Here is a 19,219-nt window from a genome sequence, read left to right as displayed (position 1 = left end):
GCTAGGCGCAAATGGTGTAGTTCAACTACCTTCATGCTTCCTGTCTGTCCCCAGCAATAATGTAATAAGATACAAAACAGTAACAACCACTGCAATACAGAAACTGAGAATTAGAAGTAGGTGTTCCATAAAGAAACTCATTTTGCTCTCCTAAACATGAATTCATTCCAAAACCATCTGATCAGAATTCTAAATAGTGAATGAGGATGGTTTGAAAGATCTCTCAGGGAAATTTGGAAAAGTGAGAAGGTATCAGCATATTGAAGGCTTCGGTAGAAGGTTCCAGAAAAAGGAATAAATGTTTAACATTTAGCTTTACACTTTCAAGAATAAAGGAAACAGAGGGGTCTATACCTCTCAAAGTGTAAGGGAATCTGTTCTAACTCCTAACAATGTGAGCATTAGTTAACACAGACCGATATTTAGCAACAATTGTATCTCTTCCCACCCACCCACCAAGAAAGAGCAAATTCAGTCTTTGTGGTCTGCATCTGCATGTTTCCCATCCCACAGAAGCTTACTTACTTCAACCTCTTGTTCCTGATATATGATGACTAGGAGGCTTCATCTGCTCATTAGGTCTCCACGCTCCTTACCAGGATTTCTCTTCTCAGGCCTTACTATCAGCAAACAAATACATATAACAATACTCCTTTCTCTGGCTAATGAAATTCATGAGAACGCTACTAGAAAAGAATGAACATTGAAGCCTTCAGGGAGGCTACATTAACTAAACATTTAATGTGCATTTCAAATACATGATTATACATGCACATGTATAACTTTCAGAGTAAATATAAAATGTGAATAAAAATGCATATTTACTTATGCAATATAACTTGAAGTGTAAATGTAAAACATGAATAATTAATACATATAAGCCTTTAAATGAACATTAGCGCACACATTTATAAAGCTTCAGTTTCTCAGTAGTTACATTTAATGAATGCGTTTAAATGTTTCACACACAATATTATTAAGGCATACAGTAAATACAGTGTCAAAAATAAATGCAAAATTGTGCAAGGATGATGTGCAAAAGAGGAGTCTAAATTGCGCTACTTCAATAAGCATTCTAATATTTCCAAAAGCAGTTACTCCAATCAGCTTTAAGGATCTGTATGAGTTATTGGCCTGTGATGAGATTGCTTCCTGAAGCCTCAACAACTCCAATGAGCTGCTATGCCTGTTGTGATATTTACAGTTGAGGTTCTATCCCTACTTAAGAGGTGTGGAATTTATCTGTGGTTAGGGTGATCACCTCACTCCATGTTATTACAGAGACTGCCTTCAGTCCTAAACTTTTCACCTACAAACCACTGATTTCATGTGCGTTAATCTAATTGGTTCAGTAGAAGCAAAACAAGACTACAACACCCAGAATTCTTTAGGCTGTCAACTAAAGCTCCAAGTCAGGAAACAGTATTCCTAATGACCAGCAGCGTGGTGGTCACCCAACCTATGGTAACAGCTTTAACCGAAATATAACTATCTGTGTCACTTGCAATAAGTGGGACTTAAGGTTTCTATGTAATGATATTCACTAAGTCACAAGAAAACACAGCAGTTTTCGGACCTGCCTGGGCATCAATAGCTTGACTTATAGAGGGCATCCAATTTCTTTCTGGTTCATTTTTTTGGGAAACGGAAACCCATTTAATCCTTCAAAACTGTTCCTTATCCATTTACTTTAATGGGATCACACTCTTAAACATTTGACTTCACCCTTATTGGAGAGGCAACTGAGTGACAGGTTATGGGTGGCTCTGAGTCACAAAGAATGTATGGCTTTAGTCTTGGGATGTCACTTAACAATCTAATTCATGCTGGAAGCTGTAGTGCCAATTCACTTCTGTCACAGCAACTGAAGTAATACACCTTAAAAAAATGTTTTTTTTTTTTAATCAAAAGCTCTGAACTGGCGGCGTGCGTCGCCTTCTTGTTACCATAGAAACTATTTTGACATTCAATTGTATTCAGAAGGCGGGACACTGGCATAGATAAAGGGGCGTAGTTATATGGTCAGACATGACGTGTCGCTGCTAGAGCAGGAGAGGCGTCCGCAGAGCTTTTCGAGGGAACCAGGCCCTTTAATCGACGGCCGAGTCATCCCACGCCCTGAGCAGGGAAGTGTCAGCAGCAGCGGGAGGAGCAGGACCTTAACTATGAACCGATTCAGGACCTCCAGATTCAAGAACACAGAGGCAAGGGTGCCACGAAAGGAGGTGAGTGAGACCCTCTGAGGAGCCTGTATCCCCCACTACTTTGAAGGGGGTGCAGAGTATAGGCACTGCTCTGTCTGACAGCTGCACGCTGTACAAACTGCACCACAGTTACCAATCCCTTTTATTGTCTTCCACGCTCTTTGTAAATCCCTCTGTTTATCTTGGCATCTGTGCATCTTCCTCGTCCTGAAAGTTGCCTTTGAGTTCGAGGCGGCATAGATTAGGTGGGCGTATCTTTGACAGGGGGCGGAGTTATATTCCCCGCACATGCAAACAACTTTACTCATAAAAGAAGTGCAGCCTGTATGTCTTTCCATTAATGTGATTTTTCTGTTTATCCCACCCAATCTGACTTCAAAACCCGGTAAGAACTTTATTTGTTGCAGTTTTATATTGGTCGAACTTGGCCTGAAGATATCAAAAGTACTTTACATGAGACCCAGTCACGTGAATCGAGGAGACATTACTTTCAGTAAGCACGGGGAGAATGGGTGATTTGCCCAGAAAATCACAGGATGTTCAGATGACACCGGACTCGAACCTGGCACCCCCATTTCTACAGTCGGCAGCTCTGGCCGTTACTGCGCAAACGTTCCGTACACATCCTGCGATATATATTGATATGAAAACTTTGTAAAAGTGTCCCGCTCTAGATTTCCAAGGCTGTTCTAGGACCATACCTCAAGAGTTCCCGTTCTCGATTCTCTGCCTGTTTTCTAGTTTTTCGTCGTTTTCTAAGTCCCTCCATCCATGTACTTCTGTTCAGCGTTCCTTGCTCCTCTGTCCTTCCAGCCTTGTGTAGGTCTTTCTGCGACTCTTCATTGTTGTGAAGAGGTGACCCGAAATGATAGAAGGCAGAGGGCTACTTATCCCAGCTGCTGTCCAGGGCGCTTCAAAGAAGGAATAACCAGCACTCCTGGACAACAGTGGAACACTCACACCTCACAATGGATACACATTCTACATAATTTATGCAAAACGCACAATGTAAATTATTAGTAATATACGTATGCAGTATTCCATTCCTCCAAAAATGTACAATACAAAAGGCACAATATTAAAAAATAATACATAATAAAGCTTGCTGTTATATTCCGGAAAAATCCCAATACATTACATAGGTGGTTTCTGCTCCTCTTCATCTGACAAGGAGAAATGGCGAAATACTGACCTTATGTGGAGTATTAAGATAGCTCCACAATTTTTTTCTTTGACTATTTTCTAACATCCGATTTTTGCTGGAATAGGAGCTCCATCCCTTCTTTCATAAGTCTGTTGGCACGTTTCATTGAACGATTAACAGGCAGACACTAAAGTGATATCTTGAGGAATAAGATGCAATGAAGGAATATTGCGAGTAAATGTGTGAAAAGGGCCGCTTTTATTGGCTTAGGTGCACAATCACAAAAATAAACCTGGCCGTAGCCTTCCAAAACTAGAAACCTCACTATATATGAACCTGTCCTATAACCTCTACCCCCTCCCATAAAGTACCTTCCCTGTCCCAACCATTATCAATACAAATTTCCCACCCTTGCTCCAAACTCATTTCAATCATAACAGCACTGTGATATTGTAAACTGCTGAATGCATAACATTTGCAATCAAGCTTGAAAGGCTGTCCCGTCAGTGTTTGGTCCTATGTAACCCAGTCTCTCCAGTCTGCCCTGCCCTAAGCCCAACCATGAACTGAACAAAATAATGATAACCTGTCTTCCACCCGCCATGCACCCCACAAAAGCGACAAAGCCTGTACAAAACTCCCCGCCCCCTTGTGCACCTAAACCACCTAGAAAAAGTCCTATAACCTCTATTGAAAACAACATTCCCCTATAACCAAGAGCAGTAGCCCTTATGCAAAAACAGCGGGAGGGAGGGTTTTTTCAACCTACACTATAACCTGCCGCCTGGACACCAATTCTAAAATGGTGGCCTACCTTAAAATGGCTGGCTATATAATGGGCTACAATAAAGCCCAAACATAGCCCACATAAGCCCACTGCAGCCCAAGGACTGCACCATTCCCCACATTACCCTGGGCTGGGGAGATTTCCTTAAACTCCCCCCACAAAGCCCTCAATTGTCCTGTTTGATACCATTGTAATGCAGATTGTTACCATTTTACCTGATGCAAATTGCATACCATTGTCTGATCCGAACACATCAGGTACACCTTCTTTAGTGAAAACCTAATTTAAGAAATCAATCACATTGACAGTGTTTGGTGTGTTTACAAATATGCGTTACCCCCCTTTTGAATAATAATCAGTTAAAACTGTTAAGGACCTCAAATCAGATGATTGCCAAATCAATTGTTGCTTTTGGCCCTGACCTACCTGCAAGAGAAGTTAAATTATTCAATATTCCACTGGCAGTTTGCACAGAATTTATTGAAAGAAAACCATTGTTTTTATCCACATTTCCAACTTGTTGCCACCCATCTAATACATACTTTTCTTACATATTTTAACTGTTTATCAATATCACATGCTCTAGCCCACTATTGTTCTGAAATGGGACCTATACATGATTGGACAACAGCAAAGGCGGCTGCCACACATTCCTGATATTCGCTGTCACTCATTTCTACCTCATGGTCACTGGCCTCCTAGACAAACAGTCTACTCCTAGTTTTTTTTTTTACCTTCTGGGATGTATTTCAAATAAATTGTACTCTTGGAGCCTTGAAAGTGGATATACTAATCTGGTGATGCTTTTCCCATACCTCTTCTGTTCCTCATATACACAATCCGTTTATAATCTGTGATCGTATCAAAGCTATGATCCCACAAGACGCTTGTAAGCTTCTCCACTGCCTATCCACAAGCAAGTGCTTCTTTCTCTATGGTGTTGTAGTATTTCTCTGATCCCTTGAGCTTGTGAAATAGAAACCGTACAGTGCACCTGTTGTTATGCCTTTGTCATGGTATCTTATACTCTCCAAAAGAGCTACCATCAACTGTCAAATAACTTTTAAATAATTTTAATCCTGGGACAGAAATATAATCTTTACCAATTCATAACCATCTTCTTACTCTTATTCCCATTAAACCTTTCTTTTTTGTCACAGTTTCCTCAATGGTTCTCCAGTAGTCAGTCAGTCAAAACATTCTTTTATTTGGCATAAGCCTTAAAAATATAAACACAATAAAATTACAATTACATATTACATTAGCACACAAAGTTCTTAGACCATTCTAATTCTTATAACCAACTCTAGTTACATAATTCATTTGATTAAAATTCAAGTTCTTACAATTCCTAAAAGTGCAGCATGCCAACTTAAATTATACCACATACAGTTCTGATTAGACTCTGGTCCTTGCGATCTCCTAAATGCAATTTCAGAATTTGGAATGCTCCACGTTTTATTTCTTGCCTTGTTATGCGTAGCGCGGTTATCTAGAATACCATCAACCAATGCAATTTTAGAATAATCAGGCTCTTCTTTCCTTTTACTTCCTCCATAATTCAAGTTCTTATAGTTTCATAAAGTGCAACATGCCAACAAATTTTCCCCCTATACAGCTCTAAAAGAGCTCCATTCATTACTTTATCATAAAGTGCTTTTTTTTTTCAATCTAAAGTGCTCTCCATTTTATTTCTTGCCTTCACCTGGCATGGCAAATTTTCTAAAATACCGTCAGCCAATATAATAATAATCAATTATAGTATTTAAAACACTACATTTTGCATTATACCCTACCTTCTATCAACCCCTATAAATCTGAATATTTCCCTTCTTCAGTCATTTAGAAATAGGCCCAATGCACAAGTTACATAAATAAATCTCATATTAATAAGTAGCCTAAGCGCTTGGTCCCGATTAGTAATATTATATTCCTTAAAAATTGGTTTTAAAAACTTCCTGCGCACTCCTAAAAACCATTGACAATCCACAAGTAAGTGTTGCATTGTATATTTCTGTTGTAAGCCACATGTGCATAGACCCTTGCTATCCTTAAACACTTTTGCTTTTCGATCCATATATCCAGTGTTCAGCCCAATTCGGAACTGTAACACTAAATTTCTTAGTCTTGAATTAGGTAGGGCCTCTATATACTGGAAAATATCCAGATTCCTCCATCCAGCTATCATAGCCTGGGTTGATATTTTACTTTCTAAGTACTTCAGGTCTAATTCACTTGCTCTTTCCTTCGCTATTATTCTTAAATTGTGCTTCGAAATTTGCACACCACACCATTGGTTATCAGGTAAACCTAGGAGGGCGCAGACCTTTTTTTAGCCGCCTCTCACTTGTGATGCCCAACGTAACTCACTTATTATTATTTTTTTCTTATACAGTCTCGCAATCTTACAGAACCCTTCATCTGTTATGCTTAACTAGAACTTCAGTGCGGTTCTCCAGTAGAAGCAGATCCCAGCACAAACCGTGCATAATCCTTGCTGAAAGCATGGAATGACCTGAGCTGAACTAGGTTGCAGCCCCAACCGCTGCCAACATATTTTGTGCAAGAGACGATAATCTTTGATGTTGTTTCTATTGCGTGAATATAAATTGGTACATCGATGAATGTCCCCAAGTTTTTTGGTTTCTCTATGACCACAGCAGATACCCATTGTGATGCAGCAGTGCCAACGGGTGAGGTAGGTAACTCACTTTAATCCAGAATACACAAGTGGGTTGGCACAGCATGAAGACTGTTCACATCAAGATTATACTTCACAACATGTAATATGATAAACCTTCTTTAATTACTCAATTCCCATTTATGACAATTGTGTAATTTAGCAGTCCTAGAAAATGCACAGGTAGACGATAAAGCACTGGCTCATTAATTTTCTTTAAGGAGATGCGGTTAACATAAATGATGAGTTGTAGAGCTATCCACGGGAGCTCTTGGTTCTTAGGATGTTGTGCCTCAAGCATTTATGCTCCCACCCCTATTTGGTGTTTTTTTAATTTATTTTTTTATCATTATCTCTATCTTTAAATAAATGGAGAGAGCATGCTTAGAGGTGACTGATGTGGCTCGGTAAGACCATAATGGATCTGATGCTTGCATGTGGTACCATGCTGAGACAGTGGCCAAAATATTCAGATGAGTGTCTCCAATTTCTTGTTTCAAGACCAGCTTACTTGTGTAAGGTTCATTTCTGAAACTACACCTAAGAACTGAAATAACATTGAACTGTAATTTTAGTTAGTAAAGGCCCAACTGGTTAGACCCGTGTTGACTCAAGCATTTTGATCCACAGTTTTACTTGTATAGGATATTGCAAGTAACCTGCATTGATGGTGCTTTGATTTGGCTGCCTTTTAGAGGTGTGCGTGTATGCATTATGTAGGTACCGATAAATTGAAAAATGTTATTAGGTTTGTAGCTTTGGGGGTGGTACAGCTTTACTAGATGGGGTAATATCTGTGATTGGCTTACGTTTTTACTTTTCAAGAAACAACTCTGCAAAATAAAATGGATTCGAGGCATGGAGCAGACACTGACGGTACTGGGCATCCTGCAAACCTTGGCAAACTGTTTGAGACCTAGTGCTTACTTTCAGTTGGTGGTTGCTGGTGTGGGCCACTTGCACTTATTTTTCAGGAAGGGCGCTTACATTTCCTCATCAAACATATGCCGAGAGCTAGAGCGGAAAATCACACAAAGTCGAAAGGACGAAAAAGAGAAAGGCGGATAAAAAGTCTCAAGTAGAATGCAGGGGCCTGCAAGAGTGAGATAAAAGGGCAAGGAGTGTGGAGGCATTAGAGAGACATGCGGTGTATTGAAGGCTGTGTAGCCTTGGTAATTGAGCGTTGACATTAATTAGTTCCGGGCCTCTGAGTGGAACTTTGGGGACCAGCGTTACACAGTTTAAGCACTGGGGAGACCTGCCAACGGTGTTCATGAATTTCCCTACTTTAGAGTTTAAGAAGGACTCCGCACCCACAAGGAGTAGCTCAGAAAATATAGAAATCAAAACTCTTTTATGCTGACAGAAGCTGACTAAGTTTGTTCACCACAATCTCAATCTGAGCATCTGCTTTCAAGGTGACGCCCAGATTTTAGACGTTCTTGACATCGGTAGAGTTAAAGTGAAAAAGAATGTGGGCGGAGGTGTGCTGGAGGATTGTAGAGCAGATGACATGTTCCCTGCAGCAGTATCTCAGTTTTTGCAGCATTTTTTTAATCTAGCCCTGCAGTGGGAAGCTGCGCAGTGACACCCAGTTGGTCAGGATCTGGTCTGGGGGACCATGCCATGAAGGAGAGAACATAACCAGCGGTTTCAAAAACCACAGACATGTCCAGATTAATAAACAGAAAAAAATATTAATTCTATAAGCCAATGTCACCTAAACAGCCACCTGCACTGTATCAGTAACACAACTACTGGTGACTGTGGTGGAAAAACCTGTCCATAGAATCTTACAGCTGTTTGATAAAGTGTTCTTAAAAATCCTAAGGCAAAAACAGACTTGCTACAGTTTGAAAAGTATTGGGTCCTGATAAGGCTTTCCTAATAGAAGACTCAGAATAAATTGTTAAAAAGGCATTCAACATCTGTCAGTTGAAATGGAAAAGTTAACAGTTTGAACAAAGGCAGTGGCCAGTTTCTTAGCAAATTCTTTGGCCTCAAGTGATAGCAGACCATCCATCAATGCACATATTCTTTGAAGAAGAGCTAAGAAAAGGAATCCGCAAATCCCACAATGGTAGGATGAAATGTGAACGATAATGTCTAAACATAGATGTTACCATCCTTGAACTCGTCAACGCATTCACTTTCCTCCCACTGGAGACATTAATTATATCCTATTGCACAGGTTGTGATGCTTCTGGGCCGCGGTTTGAATACTTTGAGAGTAGCTTAGATTAGTAACCCTGAGGGACAACGCCTGTTCGCAGACCTGCCAAGTGTCACACATCATGGGTTAGGCTAACACATTTCCAGTTAAGTTCCTGCATCATTGCAGGGTTTAAAGATTATCACACAATCAGCTGAGTGCCTGTCTTTGTATCTCTTCTGAAGGATCATGAATTTCACGAAGGGACGGATTAACATCAGTGACACACAGGGGCTGGTTACACGGCTGCCAATTCCGTGTGATGGGCTCACCACTTACTTGATTAGATAGTGCCCATGAGTTTGGGCTAGCTTATCTATTACATTGGATATAGTGTACTGTTCAGCGCTACGTGCCAGCCAAGGGACCTGGTGCTCAAAGGGCCAGTCGCTTCTTATGAACTTGAGCGTACAGCAGCACACGAGCCTTGAGCACCCCAGCCATGGACAACTGGATATTTAATAGCCCAGGACTAGGATTGACAGATCCGTGGCAGGAATTCTGAAATTATCTATTATTTCCTTGAAGTATATCTGTAATTGATGCTCTGTTTCTCTTTCTGGCCAGTCTTCGACGTGCAGTGCTACTGTTCTTCCCGGGCTGGGATAGCCAGGGTTTGGACCTTAAACTCTGAAGCCAATCGGCGTTTATGGCACTGGCCGCCTTTTCAAGGTTTTCATAGTGTGACAAGTTCGCCACCTGGTAGTACACGGTGTGCACCGTTTCGTCTGTTTATTTATTTTATGTATGCATGTACATCTTTGTGTATTTTTGTTCTCAAAGCATAAGAGTACCTCACTCTCCCTGCTGCTCATCCCATTTTATTCCTGATCTATCCACCCCCTCTCCTCTGGCCGCCCTCGAGGATTGGGATCTGAAGTATGGTAGAAGTGACTGGGAGAGGTCACCTCTTCTTCCAGAACTCTACCTACCTTCACATCTCACTGCCTTCCTCAGCTGCCCCTTGCCGAAGGTTTTCTTCCTCACTCTTTCTGTCACTCTCACTCTGTCCCCCCCCCTCCATCTCTCTATTCCTTCTCGCCCCTTTCTCTCTTTATCTTTGTATCTCTGTTTCTCTCTCACCCGCCACCCACCACCACCTTCTCGGCTTCTGGCCGGAGACTAAGTTCACATCCACCATGTGAATGCATAAATGACGTTATCTGACACTTCCACGGAGGTCCATGACCTCTGTGTATCTATAAAGTTCGTCCTTTTTTAGTAATTTCTTGCATGCTGGGAATTTCTCTCTCATGCTTGGATATTAAAGTAGAACCGCACATCCCAAACTGCACATGTTTTTAACTGAAATCCATTGCTGTCCGTGTCCTGAACTACATCAGGCCCCTTAGCAGCAACGTGTTCTCGAGGTGAAACAGACATGCAAACTGTTTCACCACCTGGACATGGCACCCTTTGTAGTCCTAGCAGTGAGAAAGCTATTTTGTTAATGGTGGCAAATGCTTGTGGCCCAGAGTCCTGGATTGGCACCTTTGTGGTGTCACCGATAGACTGCTTGTCGGGTACGTGGGTTAGTAGCCAATAATTAGAGTAAAGGAAGCTGCTTGAGTGACACATGGAGGAATGCCTGTAGTACTTGTAGGTTGGGATAACGTGGCACACGCTTAGTGCCTTTGGATGGGGCTTGTTGGTTGTCTTTAGGATGTTTTGGCATGCCATGGCCTCACAGACTGCCAGAATTGAGGTCTGGCTAGTTGGCTGCATGAAAGTGACACACATTTTTTTACCATTGGTGGCAGAGGGTGGTTTATTGACCTTCCTCAGGGTGGCATATGTTGGCAGTCGGGTTCTTTTTCATGGGCTGGTAGCCTTCAGGGGAACGGTTATTGGCTGCTCTCGGTGTGAGAGAGTGGCTGTTTTGGGGTGGCAAGATCTATAGTCTTAAGGGGAGGGTTGGCTGCCCTTACGGTGCACTAGGTTGTGATGGCAGAGCCACATCTGACTTCGGACTGAATCTGTCACAATGTGACTCTTTTCAGGTGGCCTAGGTTGGGTGTATTTGGAGCGGCACATGCTGATGTTCTGGTCTTGGCACACCGTGGCTGTTTTTGGACCAGCGCACTTTGGCACCTTTGGGGATGGCACCATCCCTGGCACATTCCGGCAGCGTGAATCGTAAACTCTGTACCCATAGGAGGGAAGGCGAGCAGCGGAGGCTTTGGGAACGGCAGAGTCTGACACACCGCTGCATTACGCATCGCAAGAGCAAATGCAGATTTTAGGCTCTTTCTGTAAAACTCTGGAGGCGGCACATTTTTTGCAGCTGTTTCACATATCACAAGACCAGTGCTTCCTCTCTCTCTTCCGGTTGAAGCTTGTGGTAACCCCTTCCTGCCTGCAAGAATGTGAGAAAAATCGGAGCCTTTTCACCTCAAACACAACTGGAAAGACATTTCAGAACTGCAATCACATCGAAAGCCACGCACACCCTCCTTCCCGTGCAGGTGTGACAGACATGCGCACGTGCAAAGGAACATCAGACTAAATACTGGCGACCCCCCTCTGGCTATGCGTTGTTGTCGGCGCTGCGCAGGGAAATCTGTCAAGCTATGCTCCCGTCCTGACAATAGTCAGTAGTGCGGGGCCACTGAACTGACCTGACATGTCGGCGCGGCACTCTGCAGTGCCTTCGTCAGTTGACGCAGAACTGTGTGGTAATTCAGTCACTTAGTTAAGGTGACTGGGCAGCTGAGGTGACTGCAGACTTGAAAGACTGGAGCAGTGTTGCGAACAGCATTGGCCGTCGTAAATGAAGCGATTTGCACAGTACTGTCGTATGACTTGATCAGTCTTCTTAGTTGAAGGACTGGTTGGTGCATTGCTCGATGTATCCGATTTGGCATAGTGGCCATTGGCGCAATCCTCTGTCCATCACTTGGGTTAGTGTAGTGGTATTCTGTGCTGTATTATAATCTGAATTTGGGTTGGTTCAGTGGCCATAGGCGCAGTATAATTCTGTCCTGAATTTAGTTGGTGGTGAAATGCTTTGCTCAGAATGATCAGTTGGTGCAGCAGTTTGTCCTGAATTTGGCGACTGGTGCAGTGCTTTGTCCTGAACTGTTAACTGGTGCAGTACTCAGTCCTGAACTTCATGAGTAGTGCAGTATGTTTTGCTGCATTTCGTCATTGGTGCAGCTCCTTCTTCGGTGACTGGTGCAGGGCTCTGACTTGAATTTAGTAATTAGTGCATCCTCTGCCCTCAGTCTGGCGACTGGTACCAGGCTGTGTCCTGCGTATGCAATTGGCGGAGACTTTTCTCCTGAATTTGGATGAGAGGTGGCGTTCTCTCCACTGAAAATAGTATTTGTTGCTGCACTGTCAGTAGTTACGCTATTGATGCTAGTCTTTATTCCTGGATTATAAATTGGTGCAGAATTTTGTCCTGAATTTTACAACTGTGCACACTGCTATTTCATTAGTTTTGGGATTGGTTCAGGGCTCTGCTCTTCTTAAGTGATTGCTAATGTGCTCTTTTCTGCGCACATTAATTGCACTGAATTGCCCCGTAATTGTGCAGACCTAATCATCTGCAGATCGATGGACCACTCCTGCCACCATTTACAAGTTCTAATTTTGTTGTAGTGCCCATGTGCATGTACCACTGGTTAGTTCATGTGAGCAGTTACATGGATCCTGACATCAAGGCTCAAGGGGCCAGAGAACCTAAGGGAAACAGCTTCCTTCACTTTCTTTTGAAGACGGAGCTAGTGCCAGGCCAGACCGTCTTTGTTTTTTTGGTGGTGAGTTTGGTGTCCAGGGTGAATTCAAGTGATGTGGCATTCAGTAAAAGTTGTGGTTCAAAGCCTTTGAGATTCATGCGTATTGATCTTGGCAAATTAAAGGAATTCTGTCTTGGTGGAATTGAGTGTAAGACAGTGCACTGAAATTCAGGTCTGGATGAGGTACAGGCTGTTTTTGGAGATTGTCTAGAGCAAAGGAGACTTTGAAGTAGAGTGGTGTTTTGTTGCCATATTGGTGAATTGATGCTGATATCTGAGAGTAGAATCTCAAGGGTCTTCAAGTAGTAGTTCCTGATGACAGGGGACAGCATGAAACCCTTGCAGTGTCTACTGGTGATGTGTATCTTTTGAGACCTGGATCTGCCAATGTAAAAGAAGGTGGCAATTACAACTAAATTTTCTCATAGTTGCAGTTTTGTGCTGCTGTCCGTGAGAGGGCAATGAAGGAAGTAGTCCTCCTTGAAGCAATGCTGAGCTCATCCTGGGCCACACTCAAGTGGCTATCAGTTTCAATTGTTCTGAGTGGTAAAGGTGTGCCACTTGCATGTCATAGTGGCCAAGGTGACAGGTGCATGCAGTACTGTTGGCCAACCGATCGTAATAGGGGGAGCGACAATATAAAAAGTCTTACGCACAGAATTACATCCTTTCCAAATTTATATTGTCATTTAATTTCTGAATTACATAGGTTACAGTGGTACAGGTGTAGTGCTGCACCAATCTATGTACTGAGCGACTAGTGTAAAAAATCTGTTTTTTTACTTGTCAGGCTGTGCACATTTAGTTGTGGTAGAGCCATGGATGAAGTGGGCTGATCGTTGCCCCTTGCTATATGCTGTCATGGGTGGAAGCAGAATGTGAGTTACAGTCCAATGACTGAAAAGGGCCGATCCAAAGCTCCTTTGTTTTGTGTGTGTGTGTGTGTGTGTGTTTTTAGGGTCGAGCCTGCGAGTGCATCTGCTAGCACATGTTTCTCGTTTGCAAGACTCTTGTGTACAGTAAAGGACTTGGAGCGCGCCTGTCGCTTACCATTTGTTGGCTTGCATGGAACTGTTCTTTGCAGCCCTGTAATACGTCACTGTAGGCCTGGCATTATTTATTTTCATCTGTGTGGAGCAGGGGCCAAGCACTGATTGATTTAAGTTAATCAGTGCTAGTCCACTGCTCCCAACGTGATTGAGGTGCTATTTTGTACTGTTTAACTTCTAGTGCCCTGTGAACATAAGGCTTGTGACTGTCAAAAACATACCCAGCAAGACAATCAGAATTGCAAAGGTTTCTTTTTTATAGCTAACTTTCTTTTATTTTGCCAAGTTGTCTTCTCTCACTTTGTACTCATCTTTTCTTTTGTTTTTGCTCGTGGGGCGCTGTTCTCAAAAGACTGCGATTATCTTGTCCTAAATATTGCAAAGCCACATTGTTTCTTTATTAGGTGTATTTTCTGAAACCATGCTTTAATTTATAATCGTGCAGTACAACTCAAATCCACCCCACTCCAGTCTATCCAATACACACCAATCTAATCTGCTCCAGTTTGCCCCACTCCAATCCAGAACAATCTACACCACTCCAATCTGCCCTTCTCCAATCCAAAACAATATGCCCCACTTCAATCTGCTGCACTCAAATCCAGAACAGTCTCCCCCTTGCAATCCAAAACAATCTGCCCAACTCCAAACCGCCCTACTGCAATCCAATACAATCTGCCCCACTCTAATCCAAAACAATACGCCACACTCCATTCCAATTCACCTTACTCCAATCCACCCCACTCCCATCCAGTCCACCCCTCACCAACCCACCCCACCCCACCCCACCCCAATCAAATATACCCCACTCCAATCCACCCTAATACAATCTGCCCCATTCTAGTCGGCTCACTCCAAGCCAAAACAATCTGTCCCAATCTAGTCTGCCTCACTCCAATCCAAAACAGTCTGCCCAACTAAACACTACCACACTAATCTTCCCCACTCCAATCCCAAACAACCCACTCCAATCCAATCCACCACATTGTAGTTCACCCACTACAATCCTGTCCACCCCACACCAGACAAATCCAGCCCAGTCTAATCTACCCCATTCCAATCCAGGAGACCTCAAACCTATCCACCCAACCCCACTTCAGTCCAACCCACTCTACTCCAATTCAACCCAACCAGTTCACCCACTCCAATCCACCCACTCCAAACAAGTCCACTGCTTCCTAACCCCCCTCACTCCAATCCAGTCCACCCACACCACCCAATCCACTTTAATCAACCCAACACCAATCCAATCCATACCACATTAATCCACCCTACTCCAGTCCAATCCAGCCACCCCATACAACCTTAATCTACCCCTCTTCAGTTAATCCACCCCACACCAAACTACCCTAGACCAATCAAATCCTCCCCAGTCCAATCCGTTCCCCCTCACTTGAAACCATTCCACTCTGATTTACCCCAGTCTGACATACCCACTCCAGTCCAACACTCTCCAATCCAGTTTGTCAACACAGTTTACCCCACGCCAACCCAATCCAGTCCACCCACCCCACTGCATTCCACTCCAATTAAAAACACCCATGCCAATCCACTGCAGTCAAATCTGGTTCAGTCCACCCCACTCAACCCCAATCCAATCCACCACAATCTAATCCAGCACACCCCACCCACTGCACTCCAATCCATCTCACTGCAGCACACCCCACCCCAATCCAATCCACCCCTACTCCACCCCACTCCAACCCACTTCACTTTCTCCAGTCCACCACTCTATTCCAATCCACCCCAATCTATCCTAATCCATTCCACCCCACCCCCTCCCAGTTTAGTCCATCCCACTCCAAACCAATCCACCTCCTACAGTGAATCCAATCCACCCACCCCACTTCAGTCCAATCCACACCATCCAATCCACCCCACTCAGACCAATCCACATCACTCCACCCCACCCTAGCCCAATCACTCCATTCCAGTTCAAGCCACCCAATCCAAACTAGTTCACTCCTAATCCAGGCCACCTCACCCCATTTCCGTCCACTCCAATCCAGTCCACCCACTACCTCAGTCCACTCCAACCCACTCCGCCTCATTCCACCCCACAATACTCTCTACTACTGAACTCTACTCCCGAACCAACCAAGGCCTGCTGTATTCAGCAAAAGGATTCCTAAAAGGTGACAATTAGGCAAATGGTCATAAAGTTACAGTTGGTGAAACAAAATGTAGCCTCTCTTTTAAATTCTTTTAAGAATTCTCATCTTGCAAACAACTACCCATAAGGTTTTTGAGAAGGGGTAACCAACAGCAGAACAATTGCCTGATACAAAAATCTGTGAGATTCCACGTCATTATATACATGTTTTAACATCTTGTAATAACAATGCACCCTTATAGGTCTATTGCCTTCAGCATCTGTTTTTTCACAATACATAAGTCAGCTGTTGTGCTGTTTTTTTAATTGCTTTTAATAATAAACAAATCGGACTTTTGGCATTCACTGATTCAAGTCAGACCTGAAAATTTTGTCATAGATGTAGCATTGACTTATCACCATAACTAACTCCGGTGTACCGTATTGAACATAAGCTTCCCCACAAGTATAAAATGTATGTCCAAGCACTCTTTTTCATACCTTTTGACCCAATCAAAAGCTTGTAGAAATAAGGATCAACCTGTAGGTGGAGCATAAGCCCCCCCTCTCAGTACTGCTTTTTTAAGCTTCTGGTGATCACATTTGCTCTGGCGATGGCTGGCTGTGCTGTCAAGTCAGACCTGAAAATTAGGGTCGGTAAAGCAAGTACCATATATTAAACAAGCGTTTGCAATGCAATGGGTCTCGCGTTTACTCGAGTTAAAGCTATAAGCGTTGTAAACTCCTAACCGGGCTTTTCTTGCCACATAAACTGAAAAGTAAAACGGTTTCACATAAGCGAGCCGATGGCTACCATGAGGGCAAAGCAAACACAAAAGGAAACGGAAGTCCGCTCTCAGTGAAACTTATTGGCAAAAGTGCAATTATCCATGTTACTGGCAAAAGTGCAATTATCCATTTAACCAGGTTGATGTTATGCAAAGCGCTCGACTTCTGCCCTGCAAGATCGCACTGCCTTCGAAATAAAAAGAAAAGAATTAGTGCAGAAACCATTTGGAAAACATGGAGCCTTGTATATTTTCAGTAGTTGGCTGGTGCGCTCGAGGTGGGCTGAACACGGAAGAGGCATGATGTATGCATACCTTCCACTAATGAAATCGAGCTAATTTTAAAAGGCAAGCCCACGAACCAACGAAACTGATGTGCTTGACATGGGCGTGGTTAAAAACGCACAGAAAGATTATACCAGAGACAGAGCGCTTTGTGCACAACCCTAAAAATGTGAAGTGGTTCTCTGTATAAGCTCTATACAGATTCAGAGCCTTAATGTAGTTTGGCCAATCTCCTCTCTCCCGCCCTTTGCTGGTAGTGTGTGTGTGTGGGGGTGGGGGGGGACACGTATTTGGTGGGTTGGCCTAAATGAACACAGACCATGCACAATGGCATAGTATGAATGCAGCTGACCCTCATGCAATCAAGAAAAGTTGACCACCTTGCCCTTGTTGAACACTAAAAGACGACCATTGTATGGGTGTAGTGGACCTCTCAAAGTCTTGGGCTCCAGTGCCACTGCACCTGTTGCGCCATTGATACAGACATCCTGAATATGCACTTTGTACCCCAAATGTTGATTATATCAGGTCAAACCCAACACAGACAGTTCCACACACACTCAGTGCCCCCACCCCAGACTAACATTTTCAAAAGAAGCTCTTTGGTGAAAGGGTACATCTCCATCCCCTCTGTCCATGAAGATGTGCCCATGCACCGTCCACATGTAGGCTGTAGAGGCAAGGGTACATGAACCAAATGCTGCAGAAATAGGCTCACTAGGCCAATGCCACTATTCAAACGTTTTACAGAATAAAACCCTATTTACACAAGATGTATGGTTATGTTCCAGGGACTTTATTTACATTTTGAAAATGGAATATCCATGAACGGCCTAAGCCAGAAACATAGGAAAAATCCAAGAGATAAGTTAATTAAAAGACTACTTTATATGAAAGACAGAAATTGCTTGCAGTCTGCTGTCCTTGCAGTTTTCAGCATTTTGAGACAAAACATATTTAAATTGCATCAGTAACAAGCAATACATTTATTTAGTGCAGTGTGTGCTGCAGCATTGCACTTGCATTTTTTTAAAGGTTTGTCCTAGAGACCGTTTCAGTGATTTTGCAAGCCTCCCGCCCCCCCCCCCCCACTCCCCCCCCAATGAGTTAATACTGGAAGCCAGGGACCCTAGCCTAAACATTGTTGATGATTCAAACTGCAAAACAATACACAAAAAATACAGAAACAAACATTCAATAAACACATGCATAAATGATAACACATTTTATTTAATTTGGAAACCAATATAATTAAAAAATAACAATTTAAATTTTAATAGGAAGTTTGGATCTTTTCTAAATTCGTTAGAAGCCACACATGTTCTGTTTGATGCATCTGCACTGCTCCAGTGAATCTGAGGGTACTCATTTAATTGTTAGCCTTCAATTTGAAATTATTTGACATTTACAGTACATTTTAAAATTTTAATTTGTACAATTAGACATTTTATTTATATACACTTTATTAGCCTGCTAATATTTATTGAATTTTATAAGCAGTCGCAAACCCCCTGAGGTGGCTTCACGGACCCCTAGTGGTCACAGACCACAGGTTGGGAACCACTGAGGTAGAAGATACAGCCACCTTTCTTGGGGGCAGTGTGTTTTATCAGCCTTAAGGCAGATGGCGTGTTCTATTTCCATTCAGACAGATCTTCTTCGGTCCTCTCGGGTCTGCAAAACTACACTGTGCCTTACCTTTTCAAGAGCCTGTCACTGATGCAAATATCAGGAATCTCTGTATCCTCCTGTCTTTGTAGGTTCGCCATCTGTGCTGGCCGTCCTGTGGTCCTCCTAAACACGTGGGCCTCAAAATTGCCCTGTGCTCCTGTGACTACTCATAGATGTCCTGGTGGGATCCTCTCAACCTTACAATAGTTCTCCTTTGTCTTGCCCCTCGAGCCTGCACTCATCACAAATATCCCCCTGTGTATCTTCAGATTCCACTCTCCACACTTTTGTGCTCCTATGACCCTCCAAACCATGTTCACCTCACAACTGTCATTCAAGGATCCCGCTAGCCTGTGCTCCTTAAACATCTGCTGAAGATGCATTTGTCCTTGTATTCCTCCTGATTCTCTCCAGTAATTTCCTTGTGCTGTGCTCATTAGCAGTCCAGCAGCACCCGAGTCTGGGGCTGTGTTCCAGGGTTCCCCAGGATGAGGTAATCTGCATTATAAGTATGAGGCTTGTAGGATAATGTCACTGTTAGCATGGTTACCCCCCACACTTTTTGCC

At 43.1% G+C, this 19,219-nt stretch overlaps 1 protein-coding gene across 2 annotated transcripts in view; it reads left to right on the top strand.

The window, feature by feature from the left end:
- The first annotated feature begins 2,045 nt into the window (after positions 1-2,045).
- The window catches only part of LOC138261488 (coronin-7-like), a 1,075,977-nt gene continuing 1,058,803 nt past the window's right edge, over positions 2,046-19,219 (top strand). Inside the window, exon 1 of one of the 2 annotated variants that reach the window (XM_069210465.1) lies at positions 2,046-2,225. In XM_069210465.1, coding sequence (XP_069066566.1) covers positions 2,166-2,225 — 60 coding nt within the window. In that variant the 5' untranslated portion in view covers positions 2,046-2,165. The remainder of the gene's footprint in view (positions 2,226-19,219) is intronic. The other variant, XM_069210466.1, reaches the window with a different exon arrangement.

Source organism: Pleurodeles waltl, chromosome 10 (genome assembly GCF_031143425.1).
Source record: "Pleurodeles waltl isolate 20211129_DDA chromosome 10, aPleWal1.hap1.20221129, whole genome shotgun sequence".
Classification (NCBI taxonomy): domain Eukaryota; kingdom Metazoa; phylum Chordata; class Amphibia; order Caudata; family Salamandridae; genus Pleurodeles; species Pleurodeles waltl.
The sequence above is the reverse complement of the archived record's forward strand: the minus strand, read 5'-3'. Positions and strand labels throughout refer to the sequence as shown.